The 16,621-nt window shown below is 44.9% G+C and overlaps 1 protein-coding gene across 5 annotated transcripts in view; it reads left to right on the top strand.

Moving 5' to 3' along the window:
- The window catches only part of Tnn (tenascin N), a 71,207-nt gene extending 58,836 nt beyond the window's left edge, over positions 1-12,371 (top strand). For all 5 annotated transcript variants that reach the window (XM_052200625.1, XM_052200623.1, XM_052200621.1 and 2 more), the window contains 2 exons: positions 8,731-8,894; positions 11,295-12,371. In XM_052200625.1, coding sequence (XP_052056585.1) covers positions 8,731-8,894; positions 11,295-11,435 — 305 coding nt within the window. In that variant the 3' untranslated portion in view covers positions 11,436-12,371. The remainder of the gene's footprint in view (positions 1-8,730; positions 8,895-11,294) is intronic.
- Positions 12,372-16,621: the final 4,250 nt, after the last annotated feature.

Below are 16,621 nucleotides of genomic sequence, written 5' to 3'. Positions count from 1 at the left end.
GAAGTAAGAACAATCTTTAAACATAAAACTGGATTTTTTTTGTATGTTCTCTCCTCTGTACCTGACTCTCCTTTTAGTCTTTCCTGGTTTAGGCTATTTATACATTTTTGAATAATTTTATTCTGAGCCTTTCAGTGAACTTCCATAGACAGTGTGACTGTTATGCTTGTTTTTTTAATGTGTGTGTGTGTGTGTGTGTGGTGTATTATTGTAATGCTTTGTGGTATTTTGATGTGAATTAAGACAGAAAAAAAATGAAAGTACTAAGTCAAGCAGTAAGAACTGTAGATCTCATTAACTTACACAACAGGAACAACACAGAGATGAGTAGTTTAGCCAAAAGCAGGGACTCTTTTAGCCTGTTAGCTGCTCACTGGATTCTGGCCAGTGGGTGGTGTATTCAGTTGTACAGCAAAAGGCACACAATTAAGCATCATGACTGAACTGCTAGGATTATACTGACAGATATTTTAAGCAGGGATGGTGTGGTTGTGGTGGTTGCTTTAATACTGATATTTTAAAGATGATATTTTTGGCTTCTCTGCCTTTGGTCTGATTCCAACTTTGCTATAGCCTTGCCGAAATGTGTTACTGGCAAAATTAGCTGACTGTAGAGGCAGCACATGGACAGAGAAGAATAACTTTTGCAGACCACGTGATATGGTAAATAAAGAGCTAAAGAATGTGGATGGTGGGTACATCAAGGACCTGAGTGGCTAGGGGAAGCTTGCAGGAGGACATGGGGGGTGGGGATTGGCTCAGACAGAGGGCCAAACACACACGGGAGGAAAGGAGAGGCTTTTCATACATGAGGGTACCCAGGAAGGTTAGAGGACTAACCCAAGGCAAACAGATTGCTGTGTGCTCCAAAAGATCTGTAGGGCGTGTCAAAATTGTGTCCTCAAGAATCTCTGAGGTCTGGGGTTATGATCTGAAATGGTCAACTATGAATGGAAAATGTTGAGGTTTGGTCCTTTCCTATGTATTGTAATGCTAAATACTGGCCCTCAAGGCCTGCTTGACCCTAGGGATGAGAGTCTGCATGTAGACCCAAGTGTCACATACAGCCTTGCCCCCCAGCCCAAGTTATCCCTGATTGGCAAATACAGATACCTACGGCCTATAGCTGGGCAGAAGATAGGTGGTTTTGGGTTTCTGGGCTTGGGGCTTGCTGTTGGGGGCAGGGACCATGAAGGAGAGAGAAAGAGGGTAGGGGAGATGCCATGGGGTAGAGAGTTATTATTCATGGCTATGAGTGCTGGTGATTGGAGTAAAGAGTGGCCCAGGTGCAACATGACAAGTTAATACAGTTATTGATAAAGTAGATACCAATAACGGAGAGGGCAGATATCTGTCCATCTCTAGTGCATAAGGCTTATTATAAATATAAAGGTTGTATGTATTTTATCTGGGCACTGAATGGTCAAAGGTAGGATAGAAACCACTGATTGAGATGAAATACTTTCTACAATAGCAAAATTTCTTTGAGTTCTATAATTTCATTTCTTAAAACCAGGATATAATTTTGCTCATTTCATAGTATCTATCACAAAGGCTGGTACAGAGTTAATGAGCTTTAAAACAATGAAATTTCCAGCAGGATTTCTCTGTCTAATCTCACAGATACGTAATACCTTAATAGGAATAGATCCTGAGTTAGTTTGACAAGGGACTGTGGGAGCAGGTGGGTGCCCGCCACCAAGGTGGTTGCACTTGGCCAAGTTGGAACTGTCCAAGGATTCTAAGCAGGGATTACGTGGGAAAGAGTGTGTGGTGAATTGTTTCTGGGGAAAATAATTGCAGTGAAAGGCACCACAGCAACCAAGGCCCAGCTTACTTCAGATTCAGCCCTTCCTTCCTTAGAGGGTCTGTATCTCTGTGGGCTAGAGATGGTCTGCACGGCATGCATTCTAAATGTCACACAAACCATGGGAGTCAGCTCTGAACGTCAGGCTACTGGGAAAGGGAGTGGAAGGAGTCAACATGTTCTAAATTAATTGACTCTCCCCAGGTACATTATCTATATTTTACCTAACTCTGACTAGGTGATAGCTCCTATTCTAAAGTTACTCAGGCCAATGAGTCCAGTCAGTGAGGATTTTTCTGGTTTTGTTTTGGTTTTTTGTTTTTAATTCAAGGAGGAAGAGGCAGCTCGGATCCCACTGGGAAACACAGATGGGCCTTTATTCCTGTGATTATCAGGGTGGCTACAGAATGACTTAGATGATCGTAATGGTTATTTATTTTTAAGACAGGCCTTGATTATGTATCTCAGGCTAGCATGCAACTTGTAGTCTTCCTGCCCTGGCCTCTTGAGCGCTGGGATTAAGGAATATACTATCACACATGGTGATCATAATCATTTAATACTAAAATAACATAGATTCATTATCTCAGAGGACTGAGCTCATTATGTAACTCTTGCCTCATCTTCAAATAAGATCGGGTTGCATTTTTGATGGCTTCAATCTCTCCAACCATTTAGAATGATAAAGGACCTGCAGGCCAGTCCTTAGTTTCCCATCTGGGCTCCTCCTGCTCCTGTCTTAGTGTACCTGTAGTCTACCTGACTATCTTTCATGCTGTCAGTGAGACTTAGGCTTTCCCTCTCAGGTTAGAGTCTCAGTTTTTACCTACCTCATACCTGAGATCTTCCTGGACACGTTTGAAGTCAGGCATTTCTCTTCAGCTCCTGTGCCTCCTGTTTCCCCCAAACCTGGCGTCCTTCCTGGCTTCTTGGTTGAGACTTCATTAAGACCCATCTTTTTTTTTTTTTTTTTTTTTTTTTTTTGCCTTTTTTTTCTAAATTCTTTGTTTACATTCCAAAACGCTTTCCCCTTTCCAAGTTCCCCCCTCCCCATATGTCCCATAAGCTTTCTCTACACCCATACTCCAATCACCTCCCTCCTTTTTCTCTGTCCTGACAGAGACAGGTATTTCCCTACAATGCTGGATTAGGCCTTCCCAGGATCAGGGCCCTCTCCTTACTTCTTCATGGGAGTCATTTGATATGCTACTTGTATCTTGGGTATTCAGAGCTTCTGGGCTAGTTAATATCCACTTATCAGAGATTGTATTGTGTATGTGTATTCTTTTGTGACTGTCTTACCTCACTTAGGATGATATTTTCCAGTTCCAACCATTTGCCTACAAATTTCATGAATTCATTGTTTTTAATTGCTGAGTAGTATTCCATTGTGTAAATATACCACATTTTCTGTATCCATTCCTCCATTGAGGGACATCTGGGTTCTTTCCAGCTTCTGGCTATTATAAATAAGGCTGCTATGAACATAGTGGAGCATGTGTCCTTATTACATGCTGGGGAATTCTCTGGGTATATACCCAGGAGTGGTATAGCAGGGTCCTCCGGTAGTGTCCCGTTCAGTTTTCTGAGGAACCACCAGGCTGATTTCCAGAGTGGTTGCACCATCTTGCAATCCCACCAGGAGTGGAGGAGTGTTCCTCTTTCTCTACATCCTTGCCAACACCTGTTGTCTCTTGAGTTTTTAACCTTAGCCATTCTGACTGGTGTGAGGTGAAATCTCAGGGTTGTTTTTATTTGCATTTCCCTAATGACTAATGATGTTGAGCATTTCTTGAGGTGCTTCTCAGCCATCCGAATTTCTTCAGGTGAAAATTCTTTGTTTAGATCTGCACCCCATTTTTTAATAGGGTTATTTGGTTCCCTGGGGTCTAACTTCTTGAGTTCCTTGTATATACTGGATATTAGCCCTCTGTCAGATGTAGGGTTGGTGAAGATCTTTTCCCAGTTTGTTGGTTGCCGTTTTGTCCTTTTGACAGTGTCCTTTGCCTTACAGAAACTTTGTAATTTTATGAGGTCCCATTTGTCAATTCTTGATCTTAGAGCATAAACTATTGGTGTTCTGTTCAGGAACTTTTCCCCTGTGCCCATGTCCTCAAGGGTTTTCCCCAGTAGGGACAAACTGAAAAGATGGATCTTATTTCAATCATATAATTGGTCACAAGACAGAAATAAGACCCATCTTTTTAGTTTGTCCCTTTCTTTCCCTTTCCTTTCTTAGACCATTAAACATTGCCTTTTCTGAGCCCAGTTAACATAATTCAGCAAATGAGCTGATGCTAATGGGAAAGGGAGTCAACATATTCTTAAATTAATGCAATTCTCCTCCCAGGTACCTTATTTGCATTTTAACTATGACTAGGGGGTAATTCCATTCTAAGGTTGTTCAAGCCAATAGGGCCAGCCAGTGGAGGATGTCATTTCTTTTTAATAGGAAGCCTTGGGAGACTCTCAAATCACATAGCACTTAGGCAGCCATCTAGTCTTCCTGTGTGTATTCCTACCTTTATGTCCTGCATTACAATGGTGGGTCAGTGGCATTTTAGCTTTTCTTGTCTGTGCTTTGGTTCAGATGAGGGTTTTAAAATCTGGGAAGCTTTTTGGCTATGATGACTTCTACAGGGTAGAAGATCGATATTCCAATGGAAGGTGAAGGTCTCATTTCTATGTGTGCCGTCTATGCCTGTGTCTAGCTTCATTGATGCTTTTATTACAGCAGAGATGCACAGCCCTGGTGGAAAGGCGAGGCTTCAAGCTTGCCTCTGCCTCAGATTGTCCAGCAGGACAGAGAGCTTCTCACTTCCACTGAAATCATACTGCGTTTGCTTGCTTCTGCTTCTGCTCTCTCCCTTCTATCCTTGTCCTTGTCCTCCTCTCTTCTTCTGCTCCTCCTCCTTTTCCACCTCCTCTCTTCTGCTTCTCCTCTTCCTTCTCCTTCCTCCTCTTCTTCTTCCTCCTTCTCCCCCTCCTTCTTCTTCCAAAGGAAACTTCAGCAAGGCAACAGAATGTTAGCTTAATTTTCTGATGCTGAATCATACAGGCTTTCCTATGAGTCCTGCTATTGAGATGTTTATGTAGAGATTGCAAACTTGAACATATTCTGCCAGAATTCCTGTTGGGCTACTCAACTATTTACAGCTTCTCTCATGCCCCTCTTGCACGGGGCTCCCCTATTCTGGGGTGCTTAAGGGATGGGTCCTCCTCCTGGGGACACTTGGCAATGTGACTGAGGATCTCTAACAATACTTAGTACTCCAGCAATGACACTGTCTCTACAGAGTCGTCGTAACCCAAAGCCACTGTTTTCCTATATTTTGAAAAAGATTTTTAAAGGCTGGAATTTGAGAAAAAAATAATTAATAGATTCACAGAGAAAAATAAAAGCTAGATATGGTCACCACTGCTCTTTCCTTGTTATGTTCAATTTCAGAAAGCAGATATCTAAGGTCTAGTCTCACAGCCCTTTGTCTGAATGTGACTCACAGGGACTATGATGTTTATGGCTTCTCCGGGTCTTAGGTCTTAGGTGGAGGCTGCAGAATCATTCTTTCTGCACTATAAAGCACTGGAGGAGAGTGGAACTCGGAGTGACATTTTGCTGAGATGGGCAGTCACCAGCTCAGTGGCTGGTTTTATGGATCAACTTGACACAAGCTGGAGTCATCACAGAGAAAGGAGCCTCCCTTGAGGGAATGCCTCCATGAGTTCCAACTACAATGCATTTTCTCAATTAGTGATCATGGGGAAGGGCCCAGCCCATTGTGGGTGGTGCCATCCCTGGGCTGATGGTCCTGGGATCTATAAAGAGACAGACAGAGCAAGGCAGAGGAATCAGCCAGTAAGCAGCACCCTCCATGGTCTTTGCATCAGCTGCTGCCTTCAGCTTCCAGCCCTGCTCGAGTTCCTGTCCTGATGAACTCAAGTCCACTGATGAACTATTATCTGGCAGTGTAAGCCAATAGATCCTTTCCTTTCTAACTTGCTTTTTGGCCACGGTGTTTTGTTGCAGCAATGGAAATCCCCAATTAAGACAGTGGCTATTCCTTGAATGTGAGTTTAGACCTTCTGTGAATCTTCTGTACCTCTCCCAGCCCACACCTAAGTATAGTTTCCAGCAAAGCCCAAGAACAGGTGTTTTGAATAGGGCTCATTAGCAGTTTCTTCTGACACTAATGTGAGGGAGTCTAAGCATGATTGACTTAGCTAATTTTTAATTCATTATTTCTGAGCCCCTATGTAGTCCAGTCTGGCCTCAAACTTGCAGTTCTCATGCCTTAGCTTCCAGAGTTCTGGGGCTAAGGAGTTATCACCTAGATTAACTTGGTATGAGTTAGGGAAAATAAACTCATTGATTCAGAATAATACCTCAGCTAGGGCCAGCTGTTTTCTGATTCATGAGCATAGTCATTTTTTATCCCCTGAACAATAATTTGGTTTCAGTTTCTCGAAGGTAGAAAATCCATATGCAGAAATAATAATAATAATAATAATAATAATAATAATAATAATAATAATTAATAATAAAAATATCCCAAGCACACCAAAGCTCACTTCCTTTTTCTAGTCCAGGGTCCAAGGTTAGATAACTAAGAAATCTTTGAGAAAGCATTTGTCTGGGTCTTGGAAAATTAGCTCTAGGAACTTCATATTCAATCTAAGAAAGCTGTGCTTATTAAAAGAATGTTACTAGGGGAGCCATTGTGTGTTATTTCAAGCTGTAGTTAACTGTCTGCGGGAAATCTAGAGGGAGGAGAAAATGTAAACAAAGCAACAGCCTGTCTTTTTCTTTGACTGGAAGAAACTCATGGAGGTGTGGCTATCTTGTTGTAGAAGCACCAAAGGATCCTGGGGAATGAAGGGATCACTGTTGAGTTTACAGACTTGGAAGGACAGATAGCTAGCTACCTTCCTGCCTTAGCGTTTCCATAGCTGAGAAAAGATATCATGCCCAAGGCAACTCTTATAAAGGACAACATTTAATTATGGCTGGTTTACAGGTTCAGAGGTTCAGTCCATCATCATCATCTCAGAAAGCATGGTAGCACCCAGGCAGGCATGGCACTGGAGGAGTTGGGAGTTCTACATCTTGTTTCAAAGGCAGCTAGGAGAAGACTGGCTCTTCCACTGGCTCTTCAAGGCCCACCCCCACTTCCTCCAACAAGGCCACACCTCCTAACAGCACTGCTCCCTGAGCCAAACACGCAAACCACCATATTTGCCTTTGCACAAGGGGCTATTCAACTTTCCAGAGGGGCAGGGGATGCTGGAGACTGAACTGGGGGCTTTGAACTTCCTAAGTGTACATTACCTCTGTGCTCATGTCCCCAGCTCCTATGAACTCTTTCCATACTGGCTCTAACTCACCCTAACGGAGTTTTCAAGAACAAGAACCTCTTCTGCTTTGTATTGCCAGGGCCTAGTTTGGGGCTCACCCATCCCAGGGAAGTGTGTGTTCTCTGATTAAGTATGTGGATGAAGCTGCAGCTGTGCCAGGACCACACAAAGGGCTGTTGAAGTACACATGGCATGCTCCCACCCTATGTATATTTCCAGTTCTGTATGCCTGGGGTAAACCTAGAGTTTTCATTTTTAGTAGGTTCTCAGGTGATGCTGGTGAGATAGGTTTTGGGGACTGCCTCCAGAACTACTGTCAAAGGCTATCAGAGATAGACTGCACTTACTAGGAGGAATGAAGCCCTCTGTGGGAGTGAGGAGACCCCAGGGAATCTGCGTTTCAGAAAGAATTGTCATTTTAGAATCTGAGGACCAACAGTTGAGTCTTGGCAATCTCAGAGTCTTGGTGTCTAGGACCTTAGGTTGCCGTAGGTGAATCCCTGGGATTTTATTTCCATATGGAGTTCAGAAAAGCCCAGATCATCTGCAGGCCTGTGACAGTCATAGCAATTAGATGTAAATGTGAGTGTCATTGTTGCAGGAGGGGAACTTGATTAAGCCTGTGATTGAAATGGGCGCTTATTGCCTTTTATGAGCTGAAAAAGCAAGTAAACTTCTAAATGGATGACGAATGTGGTAGGGAAAGAGGCACCATATGAGTGAAGTAATTGAAACAGATTCCAGACAAGACGTAACAAAGCATTAAATTGTACATAAGTCCCCAGAAGAGCTCTCGAAGTTCAGGTGTGTGTGTGTGTGTGTGTGTGTGTGTGTGTGCTGGGGTAGGATGGGATGGAGGGGGAGGATGACGAGGAGAATCTTTAGTAGTAGAGTTGAGCTAGACTGTAAAGGAGGTGAGGTTTTGAACAATGGAGGGCAGAGGGCAAATGGGCCTGCTCACCACACTAGTAGAGACAGTGGGGTCGGAGGCAGCCCAGTGACAAGCCTGCACAGCAAGCAGGATGCATCATCCTTTCCATGGTAGAAGGTAGGATGCTAAGCCTAAGACAGTGAAATGGGTACTTCCACGGGGCTGGGAGGTGGAGCGAGATCCCAGAAGCTTGTTGAGTGAATACAGGCCCTCAGAGATGAAAAGAGGCCTGGGTGGCCGCTGCGTAGAGGCAAGAAGGGTGATTTGAGAAAGTAGGGTTAGATCAAGGGTATGCTATCAAACAAAGTGCATGGATTTTGGGTCAGGGTGGCAGGGAGAATGGTTACCATGGTACCTTCAGAAGGACACAGAGTGTTTATTGTTTAGCGAAGGGTGGTGAAACCCTTGATGTGATGGTAGAACTTCCAAGTGAAAATGCCATCGAGGTTGATGGAGAAACAGGTCTGGTGTTAGTGTCAGGCCAGCAAGGAGAACCTGTTCATCTACACCATGTTCCATTCTGAGTTAGTTGTGACTACCTGTGATACACAACTGGATCCTTGGTGGTTTGGTCCTAGATATTTCCTGTTGGGGCCTCTTTTTCTCATAGCTCTTGACTCCCTTCTTATCTCTCCTGCAGGGGATGCTCTTACCTACCACAATGGATGGAAGTTCACAACGTTTGACAGAGACAATGATATTGCCCTCAGCAACTGTGCACTGACACATCATGGTGGCTGGTGGTATAAGAACTGCCATTTGGCCAACCCGAATGGCAAATATGGGGAGACCAAGCACAGTGAGGTAAGTGGCAGGTGAACAGCTTTTCTGTCACAAGCTTTGCCTGTCTCTCCTCCATCCAGGTTAGAGTGGTAGTTCCCCCTCTGTCTGACCAGTCAGGTCAGGAGGCTGTGCCTCAGGCTTCATGGTGTAGCCAGATGATGGATACTACGTGGTGTGCATCACACTATCACACATCCATTCAGTTGCACGTGGGTGATTCATTGTCACAGACCCATGGTGTGAATCACATGCCGTCTCACCTCATTTTTAAGTTTCTTTTGTAATATTTTTGAGCCAGGGTGGGTCTCGTGTAGCCCAGCCTGACCTCACACTTGCCTTGTAGCTGAGGATGGCCACAAACTCATGATTCTCCTGCTTTTGCTTTTTAAATTCTGGGATTATTATAGGCATCTGTCACCACATCTGGATAAATTGTTGTTGTTGTTTTTCATCTGTTTGTTTGTTTGTTTATTTATTTTTGAGATAGGGTTTCTCTGTATAGTCCTGGCTGTCCTGGAACTCACTCTGTAGACCAGGCGGGCCTCAAACTCAGAGATCTGCCTGCCTCTGCCTCCCAAGTGCTGGGATTAAAGGTGTGCACCACTACTGCCCAGTCTGTTCATCTGTTTATACAGACACTTGCTATATAGCCTGGGCTGGTCTTAGACTCTGAAACTTCCTGCCTTATGCTCCTGAGGGTTGGGGTTGCAGGTGTGGGCCCCCATACCTAGCTATCAATGTACCTTACTAATTCATAATCATACCCTATTATAGATTAGGTTGTGATAACGAACTACCACAGGTTAGGTGGTTTAAAAACAGACTTGTATATCTTACAGTTCTAGAGTTTCCTAATCCAAGACCATGGTGCCAGCAGATTCATTTTTGATAGAGCCTTGCTACTTGGCATGGAGACAGACACCTTTTAGATTAATCTCCACATGACAGAGAAAGGCCATCTGAGCTCCTCAATGACCTGCCAGAGAGCTGCCCCTGAATACTACCAAATTGAGTCAATAAAATTTCAATATGCAGAATTCAGGGAGAACACAGACATTAAATCCAAAACCAGACACTTGGTTGTCTTTTCTGGTTGCCTCTCCATTGCAACAGAGCTGTTCCTCTTGGTCCCTGGATCACTAGGTAAGCAGGCTCGACTTTGGGTCAGCCTCAGCCTCAGCTCCTCTTTAACCTGAGCCACCAAGAGTCTACTGCACCCTGTTTTTGTCCCTCTGTCAGGACAGTGGTCAGGGCTCAGTGTATGCGAGGGCTCCTCTCTTGCAAACTTTCCTGTCTGTATTTTCTGGGACCTCCATGGCCCTTGTATATCATGGTGACTCTTTGCCGGCTATAGGACATCTGTAACCCCTCCTGGCTTCCTGAAAATTACACTTTTCTTCTATTCACAATCAATCTCCTGTCCTCCATAAACCTGCCTTGGGTCTCTAATTTCCAATCCTAGGTCCTGATCCTGGCCTCCAGGAAGCCACCTCTCCCCAGAACTCACACATAGCAATATTGCTATAAATATTAGCACTCCTCAAATCCAGGTACATTGTTATTACTTTGGTTCTTATCACACAGCCAGGACTCCCAATCCTTATGTGATTTTTTTTTTTAAGGGAAGAAGAAATTTGCCCCTAGGGCATAAGGAAGGTTGGCCCAATGAATCATGGTGGCAGCGTGTGGGCTGACCAGGGAAGCCAGTGATCAGAGATCAAATATTTGAAATGAGCAGCCAGCATGCCCTAAACCATCCCTGCATTTGCTAATAAAAGACATTCATCTGGTTAATGTGCTTTTCTCGGTCTGCAAGCCATTTAGCTTCTTGTTTATTATTTACCTCACAAATTAAAATACATAAAATTGGCCACTTGGGCTCTTTATTGGCCAGGTTGCAAGGTTATTAAGTGAATTAAATATTATTGTGCTCACCAGTCAAAAGACATAAAATGAAATTTAGTTTTCAGCAGGCCGTTTGTTACCCCAGCGCTAATATCTAAACAGTCTAAATTGAAAATGATTTTACACAATTGGCTAATTAATATGTTTATTTTTGCCTTTTATTTTATTTTGGAAAATAACAGTGTATAGCAATGGCTGATTTGCTGCTCTCTGCCTAAGTTGACCCCCTTGTCAGCCCTGTGCTCTGGCCTCCCTTACATCTGGAGCTCACACCCACCTCCCCACCACAGAGGCTTCCTTCTCTGTCCACTCAGCTTGTCGGGTTCCTGGAGAGGGTACACGATCTAGCCCTCTTATTTTGGCTCATAACCCATTACTACTAGAACTTTCTCTTCTTTTTCTTCCTCCATCAGAGACAGGGTGATTTCTTATTCTCTAGGATCCCCCGACCCGCAACACACAAACCACCTAACTCTTCTCCCAGATGCTTTTTCTTGATGTGTGTTTGTTTTACAGGGGGTGAACTGGGAGCCTTGGAAAGGCCATGAGTTCTCCATTCCTTACGTGGAGCTGAAGATCCGCCCCTTCGGCTACAGCAGAGACCGTTTCTCTGGCAGAAAGAAGCGCTCTGTAGGAGGAAAGGCGAGACTGTTCTGAGGGCCTGTCTGAGCTGTCTTCACTGGGGACAAGAGACGTGGGGGTGGGAGCTGAAGTTTGAGGGATGCTAATAGCCTCTACCTTCTTAGATTGCTGGGATGACATCACAGTGCTAGTGATGTCATCACACGTCAACCTTTAGAGGTTCCTTCCATGTCATCTGCATGCTTGCCCATCTCTACTGAGGGTCCCTGAAAGCCAACAATGTTGTAACTGAACAGTACCTATGGAAAGGACACAGTGTTGGGACTACAAGGTTTTTCAGCCCATCCTTAATGACAGATGTATTGAATTAGGGAAAAAAGGTGAATCAACCTGTAGACCATCAATTGGAAATCTTTAGAAATTGGTAGAGATCTCTGTATCCATCTGATAATATAGATCTTTGTAAAAAAAAAAAAAATCAAGTGAGGTTCTGATCCCCCAAGGGTCAGAGCTGAGGCAACCTGCTATTTGTTGTCTCCTGGTATGCCTGTTTTTTGAGGGAAAAGTATAAATTTTACTCCTTTTAAACTTCCTGTGTGATGAAGAATGAAGAGACTACAAGGGGCCGCGAGGCAGTCATAGTTAAGTTCTGACTAGTCTCTAGCATTCTGGAGACCAAAGCTCCCATTTTATTGCTATTTTTAACTGCCCCCTTTCCAGACATTTGCATAACCGCTTTCATAGAGATCTGCATATGTTGTAAATAAATTTGCAGTCATTTCAACTTTACACAACCCATCTCTCTAAATAACTGGTACCCTCAGCTTTCCCAGACTAACCTCCATAGTCCCCTCCCCCTCCCCCTTCCCTGCTCCCCACACTGGAAGCTTCCTCATATCATCCTTATGGTGTGTTTGGTATCATTTTGGAAGGTTTTCTGTAGCCAAGTCAGTGACCGTTGAAGTAACTTAAATTCCTACTCAAGAAAACAAAAATAAACCGTTTGATGTTTTAAAAGACGTCTTGTGTTATTTGATCTCTTTGAATTTTAAATTAAGTGCGACTGAAGTGCTAATTTGAGCATTACACTGGAGTTTGGTCGGCTGTGGCCTTACCTGTGTGCAGGTAGACATGCAGTGTTCTTTGGATTGCAGCAGAGGTACGGGAGTGGGAAGGAGGGCAAGTGTTCTAGAATCTGCACTTCTAGGGTGTGTGTGGTTGCTTAGCTTTCCCAGGTCTCACCTCTGGGGCCAAGTCATACACCAGAAACCACTTGTGTCAACCTCTCAGGTTTTCAGGATTCCCTGCCCCAGCCAGGCAAACACATCTAGCAAGGCCACAGCGATGGCTGGATCTGACCATGAGAGGACTAAGTGAAGTTCACTCAGCACCGGGGCTAATCATTTAAAAGACTGCACACACACTGTTCATTGAGTCAAGAATCTAGGAAGTGGTGGCCTGCTAGGGAAACAGACAGACAAACAAATCATTCAGTCCTGGTGCTGACGGACCTTGTTCGCTCTCCTTGGTTCATCTGTTCATTTATTCAACACTTAATGCGTGTACCAAGTTCTGCTCTCAGTGCTGAACCTATCCACATAAACGGAGCATTCACTTTCATATCTTGTTCTATATATGCCAGGCAAAGGCTGATAATAAACAAGATATGCTTCTACCCCAGAGGTGGAGGTGGTCAGTAAATAACAAATCGGCTCTAGTGTTGGAGACTGACCATGAGAAATAAATTAGCTTATAACTTCAAGAAGTGACGGCTGCTGAGGGGAGCTGCAGAGGTGGTGGTGGTGGTGGTGGTAGCAGAGATGGGCAGTGGGAAGACTTTCCTGGAGGAGAGATATTCTCAGAGACAGATTCTCTGAGTCTTGATGCACTTTTGTTGGGACTTAAAGCCCTAGGTGATTTCCTCCTCTGTCTTGGGCACTTTTGTAGCACCTTCTACCTCCACGTCTCCTCAGATTCCCTTCTTCCCGGTTCTATACTTATACAAATGGGCCTCATCTCTGCAAATAAGGGTCCTTGGGATCATCATGATCAGGTCAAACCTATTAGCAAGAAACTGCTTCCCAGACAAAGGATTCAATTCCCAGCACTAGCCCAGAGTCAGAGAGATGGCCTACAGTAGCTCTCAACTTTTATCAGGCTTCCTCAGTGTGCTTAAGACATTGTCTTGGTCAGTGTTCTATTGCTGTGAAGAGATACCATGACCACAGCACCTCTTACAAAGAAAAGCGTGTAATTGGGGTTGGCTTACGGTTTCAGAGGCTTAGTGCATTGTCATCACAGCAGAAAGCATGGCAGGCACACAGGCAGATGTGGTACTGAAGAGGTAGCAGAGAGTTCCACATCCAGATGCACAGGCAACAGGGAGAGAGAGAGAGAGAGACTGAGCCTAGCTTGGGCTATTGAAACCTTAAAGTCCACCCCCCAGTGACATACTTCCTCCAATAAGGCTACGCCCTGCTTCAACAAGGCCACACCTTCTAATCCTTTTCAAGTAGTGCCACTCCTTGACAATCAAACCTTCAAATATGTAAGCCTACGTGGGCCATTCCTATTCAAACCATCACACACTAGATTGGTGGACTCCCTCTTCAGATGTTAAGACTCGTTATAACGGCTCCTAGGATCGCTGGCCTCTCTATGTCTGTAGACAAATCTATACCCAAGTCAGTGACCCATAGCTGTTGTTCCAGAGGAGGGTTTGATGTCACCAGATGCCACCATGCCTGTCTCAGGTTCATTGACCCCAGGGTTTGGCCACTGAACTGACCTGTGTGGGAGACTGAAGTTGTTTTAGCTTCCTATTGTATATAGGTCCTTTGTTGCCACAGAGAAATATTCAGCTGACCTTCAAATAGTTTACTCTGAGCAGAAAAGGAAATCTGGGAGGTCCATTTCAGAGTGTTTATAGAGTGGGCAACATCCCACCCCCAACTTTACTGCTTTTTCCCCTCTTGCTTTAATATGGCCCACCTAGCAGTTCATTCCAGTCATGGAATATGGGCCAATGGAATGGGTTTCTGGGGGAGATCTCCTTTTCACGGAGGTTCAAACGCTTTCTTAGAGCCAGGTTACAGATCCTCAAAAATTTGAGGCTTAAAGGAGGCCATCCCATGCCTCAGAAAATGACCCAAAGCGAAAAGTAACTGAGAAGTGGAGCACACTAGAAGCCACGGGCAGAGCATAGGCTGGGACATTCGTCCCATAAACAGTGGTAAAGTTTCCAAAGTGTTATCTATTCTGTGCATGCGCATGAGCTAGCAGGCTGCTGACCCTTGTCAACTCTTAGAACTATCAGAAGACAGGAAAACAAATCAGCGTGCGCTTGTGTGTGTGTGTGTGTGTCTGATCTCACCACAAAGGTTCTAGGGGGCTGTAGTGATGGCATCCGATCTAGAAAGACAGACTGGACTGCACATGGATGGCGTGAGGGAGGCAAAGTGGCTTCGCAGGGGTTGAGGAGCCCAGGGAGCCAGTGGGAGGGACAGGCAGGGGGTCATTGCTGCAATGGACGTCAGGTCACGTTGCTATTCAGAGCCAGCGTGAGCTTTGATGCGTGCCCTTCTGTTCATCGCCCCTCCAGAGACCCCACGCCAGTGGCTCGCAGGTGAGTTCTATGCACCCGAGCTTCTCAAAGCTTCCCAGGGGCCTCTCACATCAACCCAACGGTGAGAGCCACTGTCCCCACGTGAACTTTAGAACAGTGGAGAGCTCTCAGAGGCTGCGAAACCTTGGAGTGGCACGGCAGGCTTGTATTTTGGAAATATTAGCTTGGTGACAGGTTGGAGAGGGCAACATAGTGGGGGATTTTGAAAACTACTTAGAAAATTGTGTATGTGTGTGTGCATGCATGTATATGTATGTGTGTTAACATGTGTAGACATGCGTGTGTATAGCACATTACCCTGGGTCTCCCTTGGCTACATTCTACTTCATTTCCAAAGACAGGCTGTCATCCTGAAACCAGAACTCGCCGATATGGCCAGTCTAGCCAGCCAGTTTGATCTGTCTCCAGAGTACAAGAATTTACTTCAGGTGGGCTGCCACGCCCAACCAGCATTTACCTCAAGTCCTCACACGTGAGCAGCAATCACTTTATCCGTGGAGCTATCTCCCGGTCCTTGTGTTATCTTTGATTGACACATGTCTGTGGGGTAAAGCAAGCCATTTCAGTGTACAATGTAAAGTGGTCAGTGCAGGTGACAGGTATCTCCATCCCTTCTGAATTTACCATACCTCAGTGTTGCGGTCACGCACAGACCTCTCTACTCATTACTCTGGAGGAATACACAGTTCACCCTCATCAGCCAGAGTTACTCCACTGTGATACAGAAAGTCAGAAGTCATTCCTTTCATCTGTGCGCCTCACCCATCCACAAGGGGTGTGGTCTAGGGAAAGGGGAGGCTCTCAGACCAGCTCACAGCTGCTGTAATAGTTCTCCAAGAGGTACCGAGTCTCTTTGTCAGAAAGAGAGCTATAGGATCAGCAGGATTGAAGGAGGACTAGCTTCAAAGGCCAGCCCGTGACCACAGAGCTTGAAGATATGTGTTACGGCTGCTTCCTCTGGAAATGTGTTGGCATTTATGTTTGTCGAGTTCGGAGTGTTCTGTCTTATAACTTCTAATTATTGGGGATTCAAGGATTACAGAAGCTAGAATACACTTCAGGGGACAGTGAGGGAGGGGGAAGAAGAGATAAACAGAAGAAAACAGAGAAAGAGAGAGAGGCAGAGACAGACAGACAGACAGACACAGTTCAGGTGTGTGCTGTGCAGAGAGAGAACATGCAGACAAGGAGGCAAAGGACTAAAAGAAAAGATGATGAAAAGCTGCTGGTGTAACTTAGTTACTAGGAAAGATTCCATTTTAAAAAACAACAACAACAACAAAAAAAACAAAAACAAAAACCTTACAAGTCTTCACTGCTTTAAGCCTTCCACCAGGGTCAAGGAGAGAATCAACAAGTATTGATGGGAGCCAATTGGCTGAGACTGCAGTCAGGGGCAAGCGGCCTGCTATACCTACTCCTGCCAGTAGATGGCAGTGTTGTCTTACCAGGTGCGTCTCAATTCAAGAGCCACTCAGGGAAGTTCTGGAGGTTTCCCCACTTCCTGGGTAACACTGTCTTGAGAGCGAGCCAGAGGGGCCTGGTCAGCATCCAAGCTGCACTTAGTGGTTTTCAGACAGTGCTTTCCGTTGGATTAACACACAGGTAAGCAGGCACCCTCTGGAAGGGACTGTCT

The sequence above is a fragment of the Apodemus sylvaticus genome, chromosome 12 (genome assembly GCF_947179515.1).
Source record: "Apodemus sylvaticus chromosome 12, mApoSyl1.1, whole genome shotgun sequence".
NCBI lineage: Eukaryota > Metazoa > Chordata > Mammalia > Rodentia > Muridae > Apodemus > Apodemus sylvaticus.
The sequence above is the reverse complement of the archived record's forward strand: the minus strand, read 5'-3'. Positions and strand labels throughout refer to the sequence as shown.